Source organism: Falco peregrinus, chromosome 9, assembly GCF_023634155.1.
Source record: "Falco peregrinus isolate bFalPer1 chromosome 9, bFalPer1.pri, whole genome shotgun sequence".
Lineage (NCBI taxonomy): Eukaryota > Metazoa > Chordata > Aves > Falconiformes > Falconidae > Falco > Falco peregrinus.
The window spans coordinates 38,073,834-38,094,260 of record NC_073729.1 but is presented as its reverse complement, the minus strand read 5'-3'; the positions used below and the strand labels follow the sequence as shown (position 1 = coordinate 38,094,260).

The following is a 20,427-nucleotide window of genomic DNA, read 5'->3' as shown; positions in this document are numbered from 1 at the left end:
CCTCCAGCCCCCGCGGGGCCCTCAGGGACTCTCGCCCCGGCCGGGGCCGCAGCCCGACCCGCCGCGGGAGGCCGGGGCCGCGGGCAGCTCCCGGCGCCGGCGGGGGGACAGGCACCGCTCCCCGCGGGACACCCCACCCCGGAGCGGAGCGCGGAGGAAGCGGGAGCCCCCCCGCCACGCGGTTCGGCTTGCGGAGGGTCGGGACACGCGTGGGAAGCGGAAGCGCCACCTGCGATCCCGGCGGGGCGGCGGGCCCGGCAAGCGGCGGCGGCGGCAGCAGCAGCAGGCAGGGCGCGGCACCCCCGCCGCGGAGCCATGCAGGGCCCGGCCTCCCGCCCGCCCGCCGCGCCCCGGGCAGTCACTCACATTGCTTGAGGAGCTCCAGACACAAAGCCATGGGAGACACAAAGGAGGGGCGGAGGGGACCGGAGAGACGCGTGGGGGGGGGCGCGGGGCGGGGGCGCCGGGCCCGGTCTGGGTGTCGCGGAGGGGAGGACGGGGCCGTGCCCGGCGGCAGGAGAAGGAGGTGGAGGAGAAAAAGGACGTGCCGCGGACTGGGGCCGCGCCGGCTGCTCCTACGGCCGCAGGCGGAGGAGGGAGGAGACGCGCGGATCCGCCACCGCACTCACCGCGCCCGCCTGCCGCTCCGGCTGCGCGCTGCGGGCGGGGCCGCGCCTTAAACCTCGCCCCGCCCCGCCCCGCCCCGCCCCGCCCCGCGCGTCACCGCCCCACCCCGCGCAGGCGCGGCCCCGCCCCGCGGCGCTCCCACGGCAGGGCGCGGTGGCGCGTGTCCCGCCCCGCTGGCCCCGCCGCCCCCGGTCCGCTGCCCGCAGCGCGGCGACAGGGGGAGGCCTGTCAGCTGAGCGGGACCCTCGCGCCCTCCCGCGCTGCAGCCCCCGGGGCGGGCGGCGGGAACAGAGGCGGCGGCTGCCGCTCGGGCAGCGGGGCTGTGCGGGAGAGCCCAGCGTCGCCGAACAAAGCGGGTGCCTCGCCCACTCCCACGCGGGAGCTTTGTCTCCTTGTTATGGCCGCGGGCAGCCACGGTGACGCGTCCCGCAGCACGGCCCCGTCTCTCATCCACAGGCGAAAATGGATTTGGCTGAAAGACACACCCCCACACACACCCCGCCAGCCACGTTCCTGCCCCGGCAGCGTCCGCACCTGCTGCGGGACGGCCCTGCGCCGCGCCGGACCACGCACGTGGGAAAGGCGCCGGGGAAGGGGCTGATCCCCTGGGTGGGTGTTTCCCACGAGTGACAGATGTGCCAGCCGAGCCCCCCCCGATGGGAGAGGGAACGGAGCCCCCCCCCTTTGCCGGGCGCTGCTGTGCCTGATGCCTGAGCTTGGTGCCCCCCCGCGAGGCGGCCCGGTGGAGGGGGGCTCTGCGGGACCCCAAGCCGTGCCGGGACGGGGGCACCCTGGGCACCGCTGCGCTGCAGCAGCACCCAGCGCCATCACCCTGTCTCGAGCTGGGGCAGCTGGGCCAGGCTTGAGGCTCCCCAGGCTGCAGGGCTGGGGCACACCCCTGTGAGGCTGGAGCCCTGCTGCACGGCGGTCTGACCCGGGGCAGGGGCCTTGCGGCACGGCGGTCTGACCCGGGGCAGGGGCAGCGGGTGCCTGCGAGCCCAGACACAGCTCATGGTGCTGCCTGCAGAGTGCATGGCCTCGGCACGGCTGGTGGCTTTGCAGGTAGCAGCATTGCCATGTGGCTCCTGCCAGGAGTGCATGTGGCACCCTGACTCCTCGCTGCTGCCATTAGCCCTCGGATGCTCTGATTTATTTATGACTTGCTGCGTTCAGTGGAGAAGGGCCGGTCTGCAGCAAGGAGAGATCAAAGCGCCTTGGGGAAACACTGCATGGAGCTGACACGCTGCTGGCTCCAGCAGCCAGGGCTAAGCCACCGCCACTGCCACCGCCCTCGGCATTCAGCACTGGTATCGCTGTGGATGTACTGCTTCTGCTCTCGGAAACAGGACAGCAAAGTGGGGCCAAAGGAGGACCCAGCAGAGAGCCAGTCCTGAGGCTTGGGACCTGCAGCCCAGGGCCTCTCCCCTCCACTGCCTGCCTACCAAGGAAAACAAGAAAACTTGGTTTCAGTTCAAGTGCTTGCGAGTGGCAAGCAGCTCTGTGCTGAGAGCCCCTCACCCACACAGGCTGTGAGTGGCTCTGCAAAGCTCTGAGCCGATCTCTTTCTGAATCCCCAGGAATACCCACGTCAGGGCTCAGTAGATGGAAAAAGGAATGGAGGAGCATGAAGGAGAGGAAAGGCAACCCAGAACAAGAGAAACATGCACAAAGAAATCCTCATTCGCCCATGCTGTCTGAAATCCTGCAAATGCCCGGGCCTGGGTGCATGGCCTTACTAAACCTCACCCAGTCCTGCTGTCCTGGCACATGTGTGTTTTAGCTAAGACTGTCATCGGTCACTGCTGAGCTGCTCCAGCAATGGCACAAGCCCCGTGGCAACAGAGGGAGGTGCAGAGGTGCTGATCATCACCAGCAACAGGGACGCAAGCAGCACCTGCGACTGCCTGGTGCAAGGGCAGCTCTGTGCTGACCTGGAAGGCAGCAGAGCCAGCATGCCGGGATGCTAGTAGCCCCCTCAGCCTGAGAAGAGGCCTTAGGTGAGTGCCCTACCTGTCACATTGCTCTCCAACCACCGTGGACGGCCTCATGGGCAGAGCACTAGACCATGCATGGGCTCCCTGCTGCTGCTCTCCCAGAGGCTCTGAGCAAGCTGAGGTACCCCTTGGTGCTTCGGTTTCTCCTTTTCTCCCACAGGGACGGCACTACTGATTCCCTTTCCTGCCATCAAGGCTGATAAAAGCAAACAACAAGAAGGACTTGGCTGTCTGTATTACCAAAGGAAAACACTGGCAGCTGCCTGCCTTTCTACTCCTTTGTAGATGGTCCCTGCTGGGAGAAGGCAGGCTTGGCCAGGACCTTGGAACCGTGCTCACTTCCCAGTACTAAGTCTGTGGGCAACTGCTTCCACCACCCCTGTGTCTGTTTGTATCAGCACAGCATCACGTGTGGGCTCAGCTCCCCCCTTCCCAGGGATCTGGGCAAGTGGCATTTCCATGGGGCTCAAACCCATTGCAGCCGTTCCTGGGTGGCAGTGACACACGTGTGCACAGCAGGCAGCAGAAAGAGAGCTTGCTGCGCTGGGTGCTGCCTGCAGTGGAGCTGAAACCTGGCAGCAAAGAGTACCAAGCGCAGCTTTGCCGAGGCAGAAGGACAGAGATATTTTGGTTTTGGCGGTGGAGCTGGAGAGCGGAGCGGGGTTGTGGCCACGGTACAGGCTTCCTGGGGAAAAGGGAGCGCTGTCTGGGCGCAGGGCTTGGCAGTGGAGTTTCCATAATAAGGAAAATATTAGAGGTGCAAAATGTACAGGTAAGTGTGGAGAGAAACGGTTGTCATCAATTTCTGTGTGTCCTACAGACATATGAATAGATCATGGAATGTGGATATGTACCTTTTTTTTTTCCTTACAAACACTAATGGAGCATGCAACAGAAATCTTTCCCCCCCTCCTCTCTCTCTCTCTCTCTCTCTCTCTCTAATCCCTTTCCTGCTGGTATGTCAGAGAAAGCTATTTCTGGAATGTGAAATCTAGGTCAAAAAGAAGGAGAAAATCTGAAGGGAATGATAACAGTCTCTCTCCTCAAAGGCCGTATGGGGTCAACTCTGGCTGATACAATTAGCAAAGGGGTCACAGTGGTGCTTTACTCCTCAGCTGTGGCCTCTCATGTGTGGGCTGAACAATGTCTCCTGGCCTGCTTTGTTTCTTGCTTTGCCTTCACACCGCTACTTTTTCCCCACAAAGAAGAAAAGGCCATGACAGCTGAGAGAGGAGCAGAGCTTGCCTTCCTACCCAGACACCAGCTAATCACCATGCACAGAGGAGGAGGAGGAGGAGGAGGAGGAGGTGGAGAGGGAGCAGGAAGGTTATCTGTACCTATCCCTCACAAGCCAGCAATATGTGACTTTCCCAGAAGCTGTGGAAAATTGTCCCACAGCGAACCAACCCTTGGGGATTTGGCCAGCACAATGCTGCTTTGTGCTGTGGCACTGCATGGAGGTGTGCAGGCACTTTGTCTTTCCTTCACTAAACACAACGTTGCTCCCCCTGCAAGAGCTTCAGTGCTGGGGGACTGGGCTGGGATCTGCCTTCTCCCAGGGCAGGGCAGGGTTCCCAGCACAGCAATGCTCCTGGGAGCCATCTCTCTAATTTAGTGATGAAAGGGGGGAAAAAAGCGATACAAAAAGAAGACAGAAAGGAGGTTGGAGGCACAACTGTCACTACTTTGGGGAGTATCTCTCCTAGGTAGTGCTCTCACATCCAGCCTGGGCTTGGCAAAGCTCTGGCATATGGATGGGCACAGGGTGTGTGTAGTAGCCCTGGCAGTTTTTATGGGAGTGCTGGTGGCTTTCAAGGATGAGCCTCATGCCTGGCTCTGGTTGGATCAAGGCTGGGCTGGCCTGAAGGGCTAGACTTTCTTGAGCTATTTCTTCTCTGGGTTCCCATGCCGGGCTGGGGGTCTGCAGCCGGGGATGCCATCACGGGGTCAGCAGAAAGAACTGGCGAGTTGCTGTTCCCCGGGGCTCACACTCTCAGGGATATCTTAACTATTGGTAAGACAGATCAACAGAGACATCCCAGGCCTGGAGGAGGAGGCAGAGCTGGGTGCCCTGGCCTTCCCGGAAGAGATCTGGGCACAGGATAAGGAGCTGGGCACCTGGGCTTTCTGGGAACAGGCTGCTGAATCCCAGTACAGGATGCTCTAAGTAAGGGTGACGTTACCAGATGGCACAGGGAAGACTGGGAAGAGCTTGCATAGAAACTGGCTTGGTGTGAGCTTTCCCTGCTGTCACGGGTGTGCTGGCTGGAGACTGGGCTGGGGTCTCTGCACTGGGAATTCTCACCTCCTTTTGCTGTGCTTTGCTCATGTCTGCTTTCCTGTTTCCCATGGACTTCAAATATTCAGCTCTATATTGCAAGCAGTCTATTAAGCAAGCAATTCCCAGTGCTGCCTCTAATAAGAAGGAACTGGGGCTGGGGAGCCCTTTGTAATCCTCAGGAGCCAGCATGGCTGTCGGCTGAACGCCTGGCAATTAGATGAATATGTTTCACTGGGGCTTTTGAGTCTCCAGCTTTGCAAAGGCACAAAGCTTTGTTTAAGGTTGATCAAGGGCAGCTCATCATCTGTGTTGCTGGCTGTCAAATGGGAGCTAATTGCCTTGTAATGTGCGAGTGACACAGGCTTTGTGGGAGGAACTGGCTTGTCAGAGGTGTGACAGCTGTCAAGGTTCTTCAACCCGGCTGTGCTCCCCACACAGACCCAGACTGGCAGCCCTCCGTGAAATGGAGCTTGCTGCACCTCCTCATGCCCTCAGCTGGTGGCTGAATCCCTTTGCTTTGCAATTCAAGCCCCATGCCATCCTCAAAAAATAAGAAGCCTGTGTCAGCCACGTCTTTGCTGCTGCTGGTGCCCCATTTGGGATGTGTCCCTATGGAGAATAAACCAAATCTCTCTCAGGGACTGGGCATGTGATGGGAACAGTTCATCTGGGCTGGTGCATGGATGCTGGTGAAAGAGATTATCCATGGGAAGGAAACAGGTGAAGGCTGCCAGCTGTTTTACCCCAGAGCCCTGCGTGGAGCAGAAGCCATGAGTGACCATTAAACCTGCAGATGATGGTGCACCCACTTCTGTCTGTTGGTCCAGACTGATGACATCAAGCTGAGAGGTACCAGTTTGCTGCTTGGGAGGCCCTTCTCATACAACACCAACCAATTAAAGCCTCAGTGATGCACATTTGCAGGGGCAACTGAGCCTGGGTGCTGATTAAAGGTGTGACTGTCATCCAGATATGCCTCCTGCCTTCGCCATCACACACATGCACAAACACAGATGCTCCTCTCTGTTCCCCACCCCCTCCATCAAAAATGTTTCCCTCCCCAAGCCCCAGCAGCCAATGCCAAGGGCTGGAGGATGTTCTGGAAATCAGCAGATCTCTGCTGGGTCACATCAGAGAGAGGTGACAACCAGTTATTTTGAAAGTCCCCTTCTGTGCTACATCTGCTGTTTCTTTCTGGTGTTAGCCTGGTTTTGCAGCAGTGCTGAGCTCAGCATCAGCTGTACTGCCAGCAAGGAGCAGGGGCAGGCTTGCAGGGAGTGGGGTGAGTCAGGGTGGGAAGAGTGTGGGACAGAAGCAGAGTGGAGAGCGCAGTAGGAAGGACGGCTGGGGCTAAGCAAGCAGCCAGACTCTCCCAGAAGATCTCTTCCAGTCCCTGCCTCATCCTGTGGGCTTTAACTGTGATGGCCCTGGAGCACAGACCACTGCAGGAGAGATGTGAGGGTACAGGCATGTCTCTGGGTGGGAAGGCCTGGAGCTGGGCACGAGGGCTGCCAGTGCTCCCCTTTCCACTCCCCCCTCTGCTGGGATGTGGTACAGTGTGTCTGTAGTCCCACCATCAGTCCACTCCTGCGCTCCGGCAGCTTTGCCTGTGGCAGAAAGCCTGAGGCTGAACCCCCCGCAGCTCTGTGGTTCGGTGCCAGAGCTCATGGCAAGAGCAACCTGCCCTGCTGGACCTGACCCCAGCATCCCTGTGGGTGACAGGGCTTGCTGTCTGTCTCCACGCCACAGGCAGCACTGTACAGCTCTGGTGAGATGCCAGATTCCTCCTGCCAGCTCTGGTGTCTGCCTGGCATGATGTCCAGGTACCACCACGTCTAGGAGCACCAAGGCATCACCTTTACTAACCAGTTCCCAAAACTGTTCCCAGGATGGGACCTCTCAGCCCCTTGTGCCCGGCTTGAACCACCGGGGCTGGCCAGGAGCCAAGAAGGACACAGGCTGCCTTGAAGAAAATGATGCACTTTCCCCTCCGCCTCCCCGCCACACACTGCTGGCACTCACTGCTGTTGGTGGGCAGGGTCCTGCTGCCGCTGAGGCTGCCCGCCGGCGGGGGTGAGATGGACCGGACGGAGCCCGTGTCCTCTTCCTGGGAGCATCCCGCCTGGATGGCTCGGAGGTAGCTGTGGCTCCGGGAGCGAAAGTAGCTGGGCAGAGGCAGGTCCAGCACCTCCGCGGCGGCCGACTCGGCCTCGCTGTAGGTAGTGTCGCAGACCACCTCATACTGCTCCCCCAGCTCTGTCTCCGGCACCTGAAGGGGAAGATGGGCAGAGCCAGTCACCCCCTGTCTGCAGGCAGCCCTTTCCCATCCCCTCTCCCTGCAGCCACCCTGCTGCCACGCTGCGTGGTCTCGTTACGGCAGACGAGACTGGGAGGTGCAGTGGTTGGTGCTGGTGGGATGCAGGATGCTTGGGCTCTCTGCTGAGAGAGAGGAAAGAGGGGACCTTCCTTGGATGCGAGTGGGTCCCTGCTTGTGGAGGAGAGACTTACCGCCACAGTGCCTGTGAAACACCCCCTGTCTCTGATGGAGAGGCTGGGAGAATGTGAGGCTAAAATCCCTGTCCAGCCTGTGACAGGTCCCCCTGCCCCACCAGCACTGGTGGTAGACCCCAGCCTTAGCTGCGAGACCCTGCTAGGGCAGGCGTGCTCCTCCGTGCGGGGAGGTGGCCTGGCACTAGAGCAGGCTGTGGCACAGAGAGCGAAGGTGGGGGGTGCGGGCCACGCTTGACCAGGGACAGGCTGCCTGAACTGGTTCCCAGTGGCCCCATCAGGAACCAGTCCTAGCCCCATCCCTGGCGGAGGACTGGTGAGGCGTGAGCCAAGCAGGGGCAGCTTTGCTCCCTGCTTCTCCTGCTCCCCCACCTCCCTCCCACCCATGCCCTCAGCCCTGCCCTGCTCTCCAGTAGCAGTGGCTGGCAAAACTTGAACTCAGGAGAGGCTCACCCGTGTTAAACCAGAGCCAGCCCAAAGCAGACTGTTCTGAAATACAGATGAGAGATGCTGAGATTGGCCCTGTTGCCCAGTTCCATCTCTCCTGGCCCTTTCTTTGGCCTCAGGGACTGTATTCCTGCCCAGCACTGGCATGTGAGCTCCACAAGGTTCAGCTCAGAAAGTTCATCAGCTTTCCCCCTAAAACTGACAGTCCCTAACTCCCTTCCAGGGCCAGGGCAATCAAGCTCTCCAGCTGCCCTGCAGTGCCCAGGTCAGGAGCACTGCTTCCTTCTCTTCTTCTTTCTCCTTCTCCTTCTCCTTTTTCTCCTCCTCCTCCTCTTCTCCTGCCGCTGGCCCCAGGTATGGGCTGACCCCACAGCCCGCCTCGCACCCTGTCGTGGGCGTCCAGGCTGACCCAAGAAAGCTCCATGAGGAAGGAAGAGGGGAAATGCCAGCGGGACGGTACCTGCTCTCCATGGGTAAATATCTGAGGGATAAGTGAGGGGGGTCCAAAGATCTGGAAGAAAGAGGTGGAGAAGGTTAAAGGCCAAGAATGGGGGAGCCCCTCACACAGACAGCCATTGCACAGGGACCGAGGACGAGGGGAGCAGATGGCCTGTGCCCTAGTGCCACTGCTGCTGACAGTTCGTTACAAACTTCAGAGCTCATAAGATGCCAAGCAAGATGCCGCACAGGCCTCTCAGACAGCGGCACAAACATGGCATGGCAAAGCTCCACGGGACACCTCCCAGACGGAGAGAAGCTGCTGGTGTGTTCAGCCTGTTATATGCACCATATATCAATATATATACACAGGGCACACTTGGGACACACAATGCTGGGACACCCCTTGGCACACATGGGTTGCCTGCAGCTGCTGGACAAGGGCTGGTGTGGCTCCCAGTTAGCACCTCTGTGAAGTCCTCAGTGTTGGCCAGCACCTCGCCAGGTGGCCAGGAGCCAGATGGGTCTCTGCCGAGAGAGCCGGGGTGGATGGGCAAGCTGAGTGCTCCACCTTGGGGAAACTGTCCTTCACCCTGATGGGGCTGGGCTGGCCACTTCGCTGCTCTCTCCTCTGTCCGCACACCAGGAAGAAGCCACACGGAAGCGATGCTGCCTGCTCTCCATAGCAAAGCCACGGCACACGCTAGGCATAAGGACAGAGGCCTGACAGACACTGCACTGCCTGTGGGGAGGAATGCCTTCTCCTCCTCTCCACCCCATCTGCAGAACACATCCACCCTATGAGCTCTGCCCTGGGCGAGCTGCCCAAGGTGACCCATCTTGGGAAGAAACCAGGTTCAAAATGCACCCTGGGGAGAGGCTTGGCTCTGGGGACTGGCCCTGGCCCCTCTGCACAGGGCACGGCTCACAGTGTGAATACACAGTGTTGGGGGTCCCCAGCTGGCTCTCTTTGGCTGCTGATCCCCTTGGTGTGACAGGTGGACGCTGATGTGTGCACCCAGTGAACCCTGGAATTCCAGAGGTTTGCAAGGTGGAGGTCAGCTGGACAAAACCAAGTGGAGTGGACTTGCCTTTCGGAGCTGGGGATGCTTCTGTGTGGGAGGACACTAGGGTCTTGCCCAGCAAGGAAGGTGTTGGAGGTCACACAAAAATGAGGGCAGAGGAGGAATGAACTCTGGCACTGGATGGAAGGGCAGGTCAGACCTGCCAGAGGATGAGAGCAGCACACACTGGTGGCTGTACCAGCTCCATCCTGGATCAACAGATAGGCAGTTTGTGGAAGGCCTCCAAATCCCAGCTCAGCTGCAACTGAACTCTGATTTGGGGGAAAGCGGGCAGAACGCACGTGAGGACAGCAGCCCCAGGCTTGGGCAGGCACTGTGGCAGTCGCCGTGCCCCCAGCATCACAGTGGGACCAGTCTGGCTCTGGGGTGTTTGCCTGGGCAACTCCTGGCGTGTGTCGTGGGCTGCTCAGACACTCCAGCTCCAAGAACCTTCTGATCTCTTCATGGGGGTGCTGCACGCAGCTGCTAAATGGCAGCTTTAGACAGGGAGACAGCCCAGACTCAGACCACCCATCGTCATCAAGCAGAGACCTGGCTTCAGGCATGGATTTACATGCAAAGGACAAGAATGCGACAGTCCTGACCCCTTCTCTGTGCAATGAGACACCCAGCACATCGCTGTCGAGGTACAAGGAACGAGACTGACCACAAGGAACATGTATGCCCACAAGCAATGCCCCGCACCCTTCCCCAGAGCCTTCCACCAAGGGCTCCAGCTGCTCCACAACAGCAGAAGAAACCAGCCATGGGGCTGGAGAGGCTGGGCTGGGACAGAGGAGGGCTCAGAGCCCCACACGATTAGAGGGGAACATCAGCACGCACTGCCACTCTGCCGCTTTAACCCCTGCCTTGTGCTGCTGCCCTTGACCGCTGTGCAGAGAGCGGAGCAGCACAGGAGGGGCATGCATGTGCATGTGTTCCCATGCAGACACGTGTGAAGAGACGGGACATGACAGAGGCCAGGGTGATAGCAGAATGGCTGGGCAAAGCCTGTGGAGCCATTGCTGCCCTGGGGACCTGCACCTGCATACGTTAAGTACAGGCCCCCTCGGGCTGAGATAAGCACACAGGACCTCTGCAAGGGCCTTATCCCAGCATGGGTATGTCCTGGCAGCTGGCTTAGAGCCACTCAAGCCCCGAGCTGCTCCAGAGTAATCCCAAGGGGAAACATAGCGTGGGACAGGGAGTTAAACCCAGTTTGCCCTGACTGTATCCTGGAGGCTCCAGGCTGCCATATCCATGGCCATGGCAGAGTGACTTCAGCTGCACTGGCAGTGCTGGGAGGAGAGCACGGGGGGGGTGGGGTGTCTAATATGAGTAATAATTAAGGAGCTGGCCTTGATACTTTAAAGCTGCCAGAGAATAGTGTATACAATTCCTAGAGTGCAGCCAGTGCCTTATTTTGAAGTGGGAAGAAGACATTCCTCTTTCCTCTCAGCCGGCCCTTTTCTCATGGGGTTGTGTGGGTGCAGCGGGCTCAGCACCCCAGCATCTCACCTGGCTGATGCAACTGGACTCGTTGACGCCGTCAGAGATCTGGTTGTATTCTTCCTCCCAGGTTGGGAACTTCGGAGGTAGGAGGATCTCGACAGAGTCCAGGCGGTCCAGGCTCCTGCCAGCAGAAGAGAGGGTGTGAGGGGTGTCCCCACGGTGAGGGCAGAGTGGGGGCTGTGCTGGAGCTGCCACCCTGCCAGGAGAGCCAGCCCACCCCTGGCTGCAGCATCCTCTGCCAGGCACAGGCACACATGGCAGCACGGGGACAATGCTGGGCACCAAGCCCACTGCTCAGCCCCTGTTGCAGCTCCTGGAGAAGAGGGAAGCACCGTCTCACCTTGCTGGAAGGATGGGAGGGATGTGGGAGGAAAAGGAGGGATGTGGGAAGGATGAGGTTGCCCTGTTCTTCTATTCCACCATGAAACCCTGCATGAAGGAGTCCTTGTCACAGACCAGTTAGAGGACATGGTTAGCCATGCCAGCCTGGGTGAGCTGTGAGGACGCTTCCTCCTGAGTTGCCCATGGTGCTGTTTCCTCCATGTCTGACAGGGCCAGGGGTGCACAGGGAGCCTGGGGGACTGTGAAGCTGAGGGCAGGGTGCGTCCCAGCTGGGCAGGAGCCCTGTGCGGCCTGTGGACCTCCAGGGAGGACCCTGGCACCTCCTGAGTCTCCATCCTGAGGTGTGATGAGAGCAGGGAGTAGCCTCTTTGCCAGGGGTGATGGAGGAGACACCCCAGGGGACCCACCGCTGAGTGGCCAAGGGCAACGCGGTGCCCCGAGCGCCAGGCTACCTGTTTATTGCCTTGTTTCCCTCGGTCTGAGAGGGTTCTGTCCGTGAGCTCACCGCACACCCGTGGTGCGACTCGGGCGCGTCCCGGCGCAGGTGGTGTCACCGCCAGCCTCCCTGTGCCCACACGGCTGCCTGCGCCCTGCCCCGCCATCGCAGCCTGCCCGTGGGGAACCCAGCCGAAAGGCAGGCAGAGACCCTCTCACGGGGACAGATGGCGTGTCGCCCCCCTTGTCGCTCGCCCCGGCTGGGGCTGGCGCTGTCCCTGCAGCCCCTCGCCCCGAACGGCTGACGCTGCCCAGGGACAGCCGCGGCAGGGAGAGCGGGGCCTTGGCGGGGGCCGGCACGGGGCTGTGCCTGGCACGGGGACCCCGCGGTGGTCCCAGGGAGGTGGCCCCGCAGCGCCAGAGGCCCCGGCACCCAGCAAGCTCCGCGGTGGGGCCGAGGGGCGGTCGGCAGGTGGCAGCCGTGCCCTCGCTCCGGCGCGGCTGGGCGGGCGCTGCCGGGGCCGGCGGCCGGGACGCGAAGTCCCTACTGGAGCGCAGCGCTGAGGGCTGCCCAGCACCCTCCTTCCCAGGCAGGATCCTGCCCGCCAGCAAACCTCCTGCTGGGGACCCAGCGCTGGCAGCAACGCCCAGCCCTGCCCTCGCCCCTCGCCCACGCCGCTGCATCCCCGGCGGCCAGCTCAGACACCCTGCCCCGAGTCAGCCCCTTCCCCAAAGCCGCCCGCCCGCGGGCTGCAGCCCGGCCCCCGCAGCCCAGGTAAGCTCAGACCCTGCTGGAGTGACCTGAAGGGACAACGAGCACAAGCGAGGAGGAACGTCAGTCACTCGGCTTGAGTGTTTTGCATCAGAGACCCCTGGACCCAACTCTGCTCCCCCTGAGGCGGACGTGAGGGCAGGGAACGGGGATGGACTCAGAGCAGGCATTTCCAGAGCTCCACACAGTTAATTTTGTCACCATCTCTCAGCAGAAAGCAGCATCTGGTCTGCAATCTGAAGCCACCCTGAGGGGTCTCCACACCTCCTGCTGCACCCTTACTTCCTCCTGGCTCTGTCTGCTGAACATCAGCCGGTCACCCACAGTGGCTCCTGACTCCTCCTGCCCCCCTGTGCTGCTCACATCCTCCCAAGCCACAGTGTCTGAAACACTGGCAGCCTGTTACAGCCCCTGGGTACTTATCCTGGCAAGCGGAGGAGCTGGTGAGGATGCTCGACAGCATCAGTTTCAGTCAGGCGGTCCACACAGACCCCATCCTGCAAGGACCAGCCTCTTGACCCAGCAAGCCTTTGCTGTGCCCCCCTTGCTCTGCTGTTCATCTGGCTCAGGCCACTCTGGGTCTTCCTCCCTCAATACCTGGTCCCAGACCTCTTAGCTCATCTCTCCTGGCCTCAGGCTATTACCCAGCCTAGTGTGCCAGTGGGGCACTTTCTGGCTAGTCCCACAGTCCCTGGGACACCCGTGGAGGCAAAGCAGATGACACAGTCCCAGTAGCCTGTGGGCTGTGTGCCAAGCGTCCTCAGTCGTGCTGGCTGAGCATCTTCCATGTCTAAATAGCATCATGGGGTTGGGATCTTTGCACTCCCTCAGAGGAGCAGATGCTTACAGGGGAAATCCACACAGCTCCATCAAAGGAGTGCCCTCCCCATCACTGAGGGGACAGGGACATGGAACAGGCTCCTAACACCAGGGCTAACCCTGTGGGCTGTCTGAGCTGGGGTGCAGGAGCCCTTCAGGGCTTGGGTCCCCACATGGGTTCTCCATGTAGGTGCTGCTGGCTAGACCCCAAGGACTGCTTCTGGTGTGGCCCCTGGGGACCTGTGCAGAGCTCCCAGAGGAGCTCCAGCATTACCTTTGTGTGGTGCTCTGCTCACTCAGGGATTGTTGGGTGGCCTTGAGGTAACTCTGCCTCCGAGCTGCAGTTTTCGGGGATGGTTTGGGGCTGGTTTCTGAGTCTTCACTATCATCATCCCCCATGGCTTTGATGTAACTCCCGCTCCGCATGCGCCGGCACGGGATCTCACTGTCTTTGTCCCGAGAGAGCGTGTTGTTCCACTCCCCCTGAGGCACCTGCAAGAGTAAGGGGAGCATGAGCAGATGTGAGGGATGGCACCTCTGGGACCAGCAGGATCATGGGGACTTGGGGGGATCAGTGGCAAGGACAACTGTTGGACCCTCAGCTGGAGTGTAGTGGGAATGGGCAATGCAATTCCTTTCCAACCCTCCCTTACCGGTTCATGCCAGGCAGCCCTGTGTTTGATTGCTGCTGTTTTAGCACATCTACCCACAGCCATTCACCCCACCGCCACTGCAGACCACCTTCACGCTGGACCATGCTTACACGGTTGATACAAGCTGCACAATGCCAGGCACGGGGAGGGAAGAGTCTCACCAGATTTGTGCTGGGCACTGGGATAGGAGTGACACACGGCTGTTTGATGCAAAGCCCATGCTCATTTCATATAAAGTGCACACACTGTTCAGGCCAAGGCGATCAAGAGCTGTTGTATACGAGGACCTGTGCATCAGAGCTCAGATCTTCACTAGGTCCGACACCTTTTAAGGTTTCTGAGCTGGATGGGACTCTCAGTGGCTGAAATTCATCTCTGAAGCCAAGCCAGGCCCTCACAAGTCCCTCTAGAGCAGTTTGGGCATGCAGACCTTGTGTTGGCCTCCCTGCACAGAGGTGAGTCGTACCTTGTGCAAGAAAAGCATTTCTAACTTCACTGAAGTGACAGCTTTGCAATTAATTTAAGGCAGACATGGTCACTTGTTCCCTCATTAGAGACGGGTGAGCTCATATTTCCGCTGGAGGCCTGAAGCACTGAGCACCCGAATTAACCAACACCACTGCCTGCTGCCCTATGAAGGGCTTGGGTAGGTGACCAGAGGCACAGCTGGGTGCCTGGCCGGCAGCAGAGCCAGTCTCCTGGCCAGGATTGATCGGGACAAGAGCCACATGCGGTGTGTGATGGGCCAGGAGAAAGATGGGGCAAACTGAGTTGCCAGGAGCAAGCTCTGGTTTCATGTCTGATGAGGTTTGTAGTTGGCCTTTGACCTGCCCTTGAGCTGAGGAGACTTGGGCAAGGAAAAGCAAGGGAAGATGTGAGGAATGCAGTGATGTGCAATCCATGCAGACCCTGGGACAGCCCGAGGTCCCCCGGGCTGCTGTGGGATGCAGGCTGGCTGGGGAGTGCCATGGGGAGCAGTGAAGGGCCTTGCACTGAGCACAGCTTGTGCTGCCCAGAATATCCATGCTGATTTTGCTAGATGAGATCTTGGACATGTCCAGCTCCCCAGGGAGCTGTGGGATTAATCAGCCAGTGTTTATATAGTGCTCTGGGGATGCGCAGGGCTGTGCTGCAGCTGACTGTGATGAGCCAGAGCTGTCAAGCGCTGCATGGTTCCCATTCCCCTCCTTGTTCACAGCAGGTATGTTCTGTGGGAGCCAGAGCTGGCCTGAGGGTGCTGTCTGCTGCTGCTGGGGTGCAGCATCTTCAGATGAGCTTCAGATCTGCAGGTACTGGCTTCTTGTTCTCCTGAGAGGGCCTGGGGCGTGCCAGATGCAGGCTCAGTCCACGCCAACAGCTTAGCTGGCGCTGAGGGCTTTCTTCTGCCCAAAGGAGCCGGGGGTTCAGCCCATGTCCTGCCAGCCTGCTGCCTGCTGTGTGTGTTCAGGAGAAGGCAGGGGGTGACCCCAGCGCTATGTGGAGCAGAAACCCAAACAGCCTGTGGGACCGCTTTGGTGGTGGGGCTCCTGCCACCCTGTGTGCCTGTGAGCCAGGACCCATATTACTGTGGGACACGGAACAGAGAGCCAGGGGCATTGTGTTGTCTGTGCATGAGATCCAGGTGGGGACTGACGTGGAGCCAGGCTCACACGTGAAACACAAACCTGGCCAGGCGGGGCTGGGTCTGCAGCCCCTGGCTAAGGAGGTGAGAGTTTGCCAGCAGCCAGGCATGCCAAGCAGGGGCCAGGGAACTTCATGACCATCCCCTGTGAAGTGGGAAATGCTGTATTTTGTGGGGCAGTGAGAGGTGCTGGGCTCAGCCCAGTGAGCCCAAGGGCAGAGTGGGCATTAAAACCTCAGGCTCTTGCGGCTGCTCTGATGCTGCTGCTTGAGGGCTGGGTCTGCGGGTTGCTCAGCTCTGCCTGGGCTTGTGCATCTGCCTCCTGGCCTTGGGCATTTTCAGTTCTAAGCAAAGCAACACAAAGATAGCATTTTCAGTACGTCTCTGCTGGTGCAGCTTGTCCATGGCAGCATGAACCAAGCATCCCACAGCACGGCTTGCCCTGTACAACCCTGTCCCTTTCCTACAGACAGCCTCCACCAGCTTCTCCGTGGCATTGTGACAGCCTGCTGGTCCTAACTGAGCTGCTTTGTTTCCCCTTTCCCTTGCCTCTCCTCTACTTTGCACCTTGGCAAAGGCAGCAAGAAGCAAAGCTGCTCTTAAGGTGCTCCACATTCCAGTTTAGCAGCATCAAGGGGAAGGCAGATACTTGGCAGGACACCCTTTGAATCTGCTGCCCCATTTCGGAGCATGTCCTGCCTCTGCCCACAGGGTCCACAGGGACTCTGTCAGCTCTTGCTCCTATGGGACAGAGTGCAGGACAAGTGTTTCAGAAGTGCTACACCTGAAAAGACAAATAGGTGCCCTTCAGGATCTTCGAAAGCAGCGCAGGTACTTGAGGTGCTGTTCAGGATCGTGCAGGGTGCTTCTCTGCCCCTGCAGGCACCTGAGGATGTGAGGAGCCTGTCCCACAGTCTCCAAAGCTCTGTGATGGGGTTGAAGAGCCACGAGCACTTCCTGTTGCCAAGGGACAGACCTTGACGGTGGTCAGTGCAGCACCTCAATGGCAGTGACTTTTCTGGCAGTTGAGACCCTGGGCTCTGGACACAGACATGTACTACAGAAAGGACAAAGTGGAGATGGGGTCTGCCTTCTGCTGCACCTAGCGCTGGCACAGAGAAACTCAGGAGGTTCCTCACAGGCAATGGGAGCCTTGCTGCTCTTCATGCCGGTCTCACAGATGCAGGATTCGCTCTGCCCACGGTGGTTCTGTTGGTGTTTTGGAGGATGCCCAGGTCGAGAGCCTTCATAGGTAGCTGATGGCACAGAGGGCTTGGGGATCCACCCTGCCCAGCGGCTGCACAGGAGGGGAGGAGCGGACAGCAGAGATGCTCTGCTAAGCTTCAGGATGTGACCCCCCCTTTCTGCCTGGTCTGTGTGGTGGCCCGTGGTGCAGGCATGCGGGATTCAGGCACGTGCCCACCCCACGTGGCTGGGCTCCACTGATGCCATCCTGCCACAACACTGTGTGTGGCAAAGCAGCAGTGCCTTCTGGCTCTTCTGCTCTCCATGTCAGAGCTGAGCGTGGAGGGAAAAGGAAAGAAAGGGGCACACAGAGGTTTCCCCCATCTTAACTCTGCCTGGGGCATTCCCCAGTCACCTAGAACATTAATGGGGGGAGAGAGGAGGGAAGGGGAAAACTCCAGTGCAGGGGCGAGAGAGCTGCACTGCTGCCATTGTTTCGGTGAGGTCTGGGGGAAGAGAGACTCACAGAGCAAACAGGGTTTCCATTCACACACGTGCCAGCTCTGACATGCAGCCCAGCCTTGTCACACACAGACATGCACCACACATGAACGCGCCTGGTGAGGCGCCCGTGGGATGCAGGGTGCACGTGCCATGCAGCCAGGCACCAATGCAGAGACTGAGCCCAATGCGGGTACACTGGTGCTCCCTCCAGGGCTGGACCCCTCGTGGTGTCCTGAGGGCTATGTGTGGTCTCAGGCACGTTGGCAAGAAAGCAAGCTGGAGCTCCGGCTGCCCCACCTATCCTTTTGGCAGGGCACCCTCTGGGAAGGACCTGGGCTGTGTTTCCTTGCCCCGTGGGAGCATTGTGGGGCTGGCATGAGGGCAGCCAGCATCTGTGGAGTGGCCAGCACTGAACTAGCCACCCACTCCTGATTGCAAATTTATTTTGGGGGATAGTGAAGATTAATGAAGCTCTGGTGCAGTCTGACTGTAAAGTGGGGCTGGGCCGGCTAATCTGGATGATGCATCAGGCTAATGGTGCCTGCGGTATGATTCTGTCCCCTGGGAGCCCCAACACTGCCTGTCCCTTCGATGGGTATCCATGGACATGGGTCTAAGCCTGTGCCAGGGGCAGAAACGCTGCTCAGCCCTGCCTGCCCCTGTTCACCCCCTGTCTGGGGCACCCCTCACTCCAAGGAGCTTCTTGGCCATTGGGAACCTGACCCCTCAGTCTCTTCCCTTCCATCACCCACTGCACATGGGGCCCATGGGGAGGGGAGAACAGAGGACCGTCCCTTCCTGGGGACTCTGCTCTAAGGACAGTGCTGTGTCACCTTGGGGTGCCCCTGAGAAACCCCCTGCCCTGATGGGACAGGGCTGGACCTGAAACTGGGTGATCACCCACTCTCAGCTCCAATGTCTGGGTCTGGAAAAATCACATGGACCCCTGACAGCCCCCAGTGAGCCCCAGGACTACCCAGAGCCTGCAAATGGGGCAGAGGAGGTGAATAGTTTTGGGGGCTTACACCAGCCTGAAGGCTGGGGGGTCCTGTTTGTCCTCCTCCCACTCCCCCTGCCCTCCCTCATGCCAGAAGGGCACTTCTCCACCTCTGGGACCCACCAGGCACATCTGCCTTGCAGCAGCCCTGTGCAGGGCCTCCGTGCCCCTCAAGCACCGGGCTCTGTGGGCAGGCAGATGCACATGGTCTCTCACCATGGTACAAGCAGGGAGTGGGCTTGTCCTGCTCCAGGGGGGAGCAGGTGGCAGGGGACACGTGACCTTGCAAAAGGACATTTCCCACACACTGGGCTCCAGAGGTGACCTCTCCATTGCCAACTTAGTCCCCTTCCCATGCTGGGGAGGCGTCTGGCTACAGTCGCCCCATCCTACTCCAAGGGTCCTGAGCCCTGTGCCCTGCCCTTGGCGACTCACATTGGCAGCTGGGGGCCAGGTCAGCCCGAGCATCCATAACCTGTCAGCTTGCAGAGGCACCGAGCATCATCCATGTTTTCTGGACTGGCTGCCCAGTGTCTTGGCTTTGGTGGCAAGATGCTGCTGGCCACAGGGGCTGCACACCCTGGCATCCCCCAGTGCCCCTCCAGCCATGCCGCTGGTGGCTGCCAGCTGCTCCCTGCCCAGGCTGGTGCTCTTGAGTCTGGTGGTCCAGGCTGCCGACACTGTGTGGTGGTCCCAGGAGGGTCAGGGCAGGGAGGGAGCTGGGTAAAAAGCTTCCCCTCAAAACAAGATCCCTACCTGGCCGCTGCCTGCGTCGGTCGGCCCAGGGCTGAGGGGCTGGTCCCACCTCCGTGGGGGCTCGCTCGGCTGCAGCGGGGTGGCACCCGTGTCCTCCCAGCCGAGTGGTGGGGCTGCCCAGCTGCTGGCCGGGCTCACGCCACCCAGCTGTGCCCACAGCCCTCCGTCAGGCTGTCGAGAAACGGAGGCTCATTACATGCGCGGGGAATAACGAGCAGGGCAGTCTCGTCCCCCCAGCGTGGCCAAACCCCAGAAGACAAGGGGCTGCCAGGGCTGCATTCGGTGCCCGGGGCTGCCTGCACTGGGCTCTGCCGCCGCACCCAGAGGGGGATCAGTGCCGGCGCATGTTTTGTCTGCAGCTCTTTCACCTCCTAATGCTTAACTGGAAGGACTGGGGCAAAGAAAAAAAAAAAGCAGGCCGGGAACATTTTTTCTGATGACATTCCTGATGCAGTAAGTCCCTCTGAAATTTGATTTGCAGCTGTGGCTGGCAAGGTATTGGAAGCAGAGTGTGCTTCGATGATTTATCGCTCTTTAAAGCTTCTAAGCCTGCTGGTCACAGCCACGGAGCCCATGACACCTTTACATTAAAAAGGATGCTGGAGATCTACATACATAGACTAGTCCCCTCCTTTCCCCATGCAGGCCTGGCTTATTTATCTTCATTCCTCTCTCTAGGGCACAACGAGATTTATGTTCCTCAAGCGCCACTTTTTGAAACAGCCCCAGTGACCTGGCGCTCTCGGTGATGGCCCGGGGGGGGGGCAGTTTTCAAACCAGCATCAGCCATGCAGGCTTCTGCCATGCAAGCGGGGCGGCTGACACTGCCCTCCTGGCCCCACCGCCCTGCCCCGTGTGCGGGTGAGCAGCGAAGGCAGCCATGCCTGCAGAGCTGCAGGTCCTACCAGGGCTCCGGGGAAGCTCTGCAGAGCAGGGCTCACTGGGCACGCCGGCACATCCTTGTGATGCATGGATATAAGGGGTTAAGCATTAGTTATTACTGTTGACCTTCAGACTGTGAGATGGCAGCGGTGCTTCACCTGGAGGCTGGGGAGTTGTCTGGGTGGGATGCGAGCCACAGCCCCTCGGCATGCCCGGCTGCCTGGGCACCGAGTGGAAACAGCTACATGTGGGCAGCTACGTGCCTGGCTGCCCAAGGGTCTAGCCCACCACAGCAAGGTCTGGGTGGGCAGTGGGGGTGTGCTGGGGTCCCACACCAAATGAGGATCACAGCAGAGAGTGCCACGGCTCTGCGGTGTGTGTGAGCACATCACTCCTCCCCACGCTGCCCTGGTCCAGCACAGGGGCTGGGGGATCCTGGGACAGCACTGCAGCTGGGGGAGCTGGACCCCACCAGCATCGGTGTCCCCACAGGAGGTGTGGTGGTTTGACCCCGGGGCCTTGGTGAATTTACCCCCCCCAGTGCTCTCCTGGCAATGTGATTTGGGGTTGCAGCTGACCCACCTGGAGCG

General features: G+C 60.0%; 1 protein-coding gene across 3 annotated transcripts in view; it reads right to left on the bottom strand.

Annotated features, from left to right (window-relative positions):
- The window catches only part of DLGAP4 (DLG associated protein 4), a 157,200-nt gene that overhangs the window by 42,627 nt on the left and 94,146 nt on the right, over positions 1–20,427 (bottom strand). Inside the window, exons 5-8 of one of the 3 annotated variants that reach the window (XM_055813525.1) lie at positions 18,956–19,126; positions 13,514–13,731; positions 10,878–10,992; positions 6,925–7,171 (exon numbers count right to left, since the gene is read on the bottom strand). In XM_055813525.1, coding sequence (XP_055669500.1) covers positions 6,925–7,171; positions 10,878–10,992; positions 13,514–13,731; positions 18,956–19,126 — 751 coding nt within the window. Of the gene's footprint in view, positions 1–366; positions 624–6,924; positions 7,172–10,877; positions 10,993–13,513; positions 13,732–18,955; positions 19,127–20,427 lie in introns of those variants that run through there. The other 2 variants (XM_055813526.1, XM_055813527.1) reach the window with 2 other exon arrangements.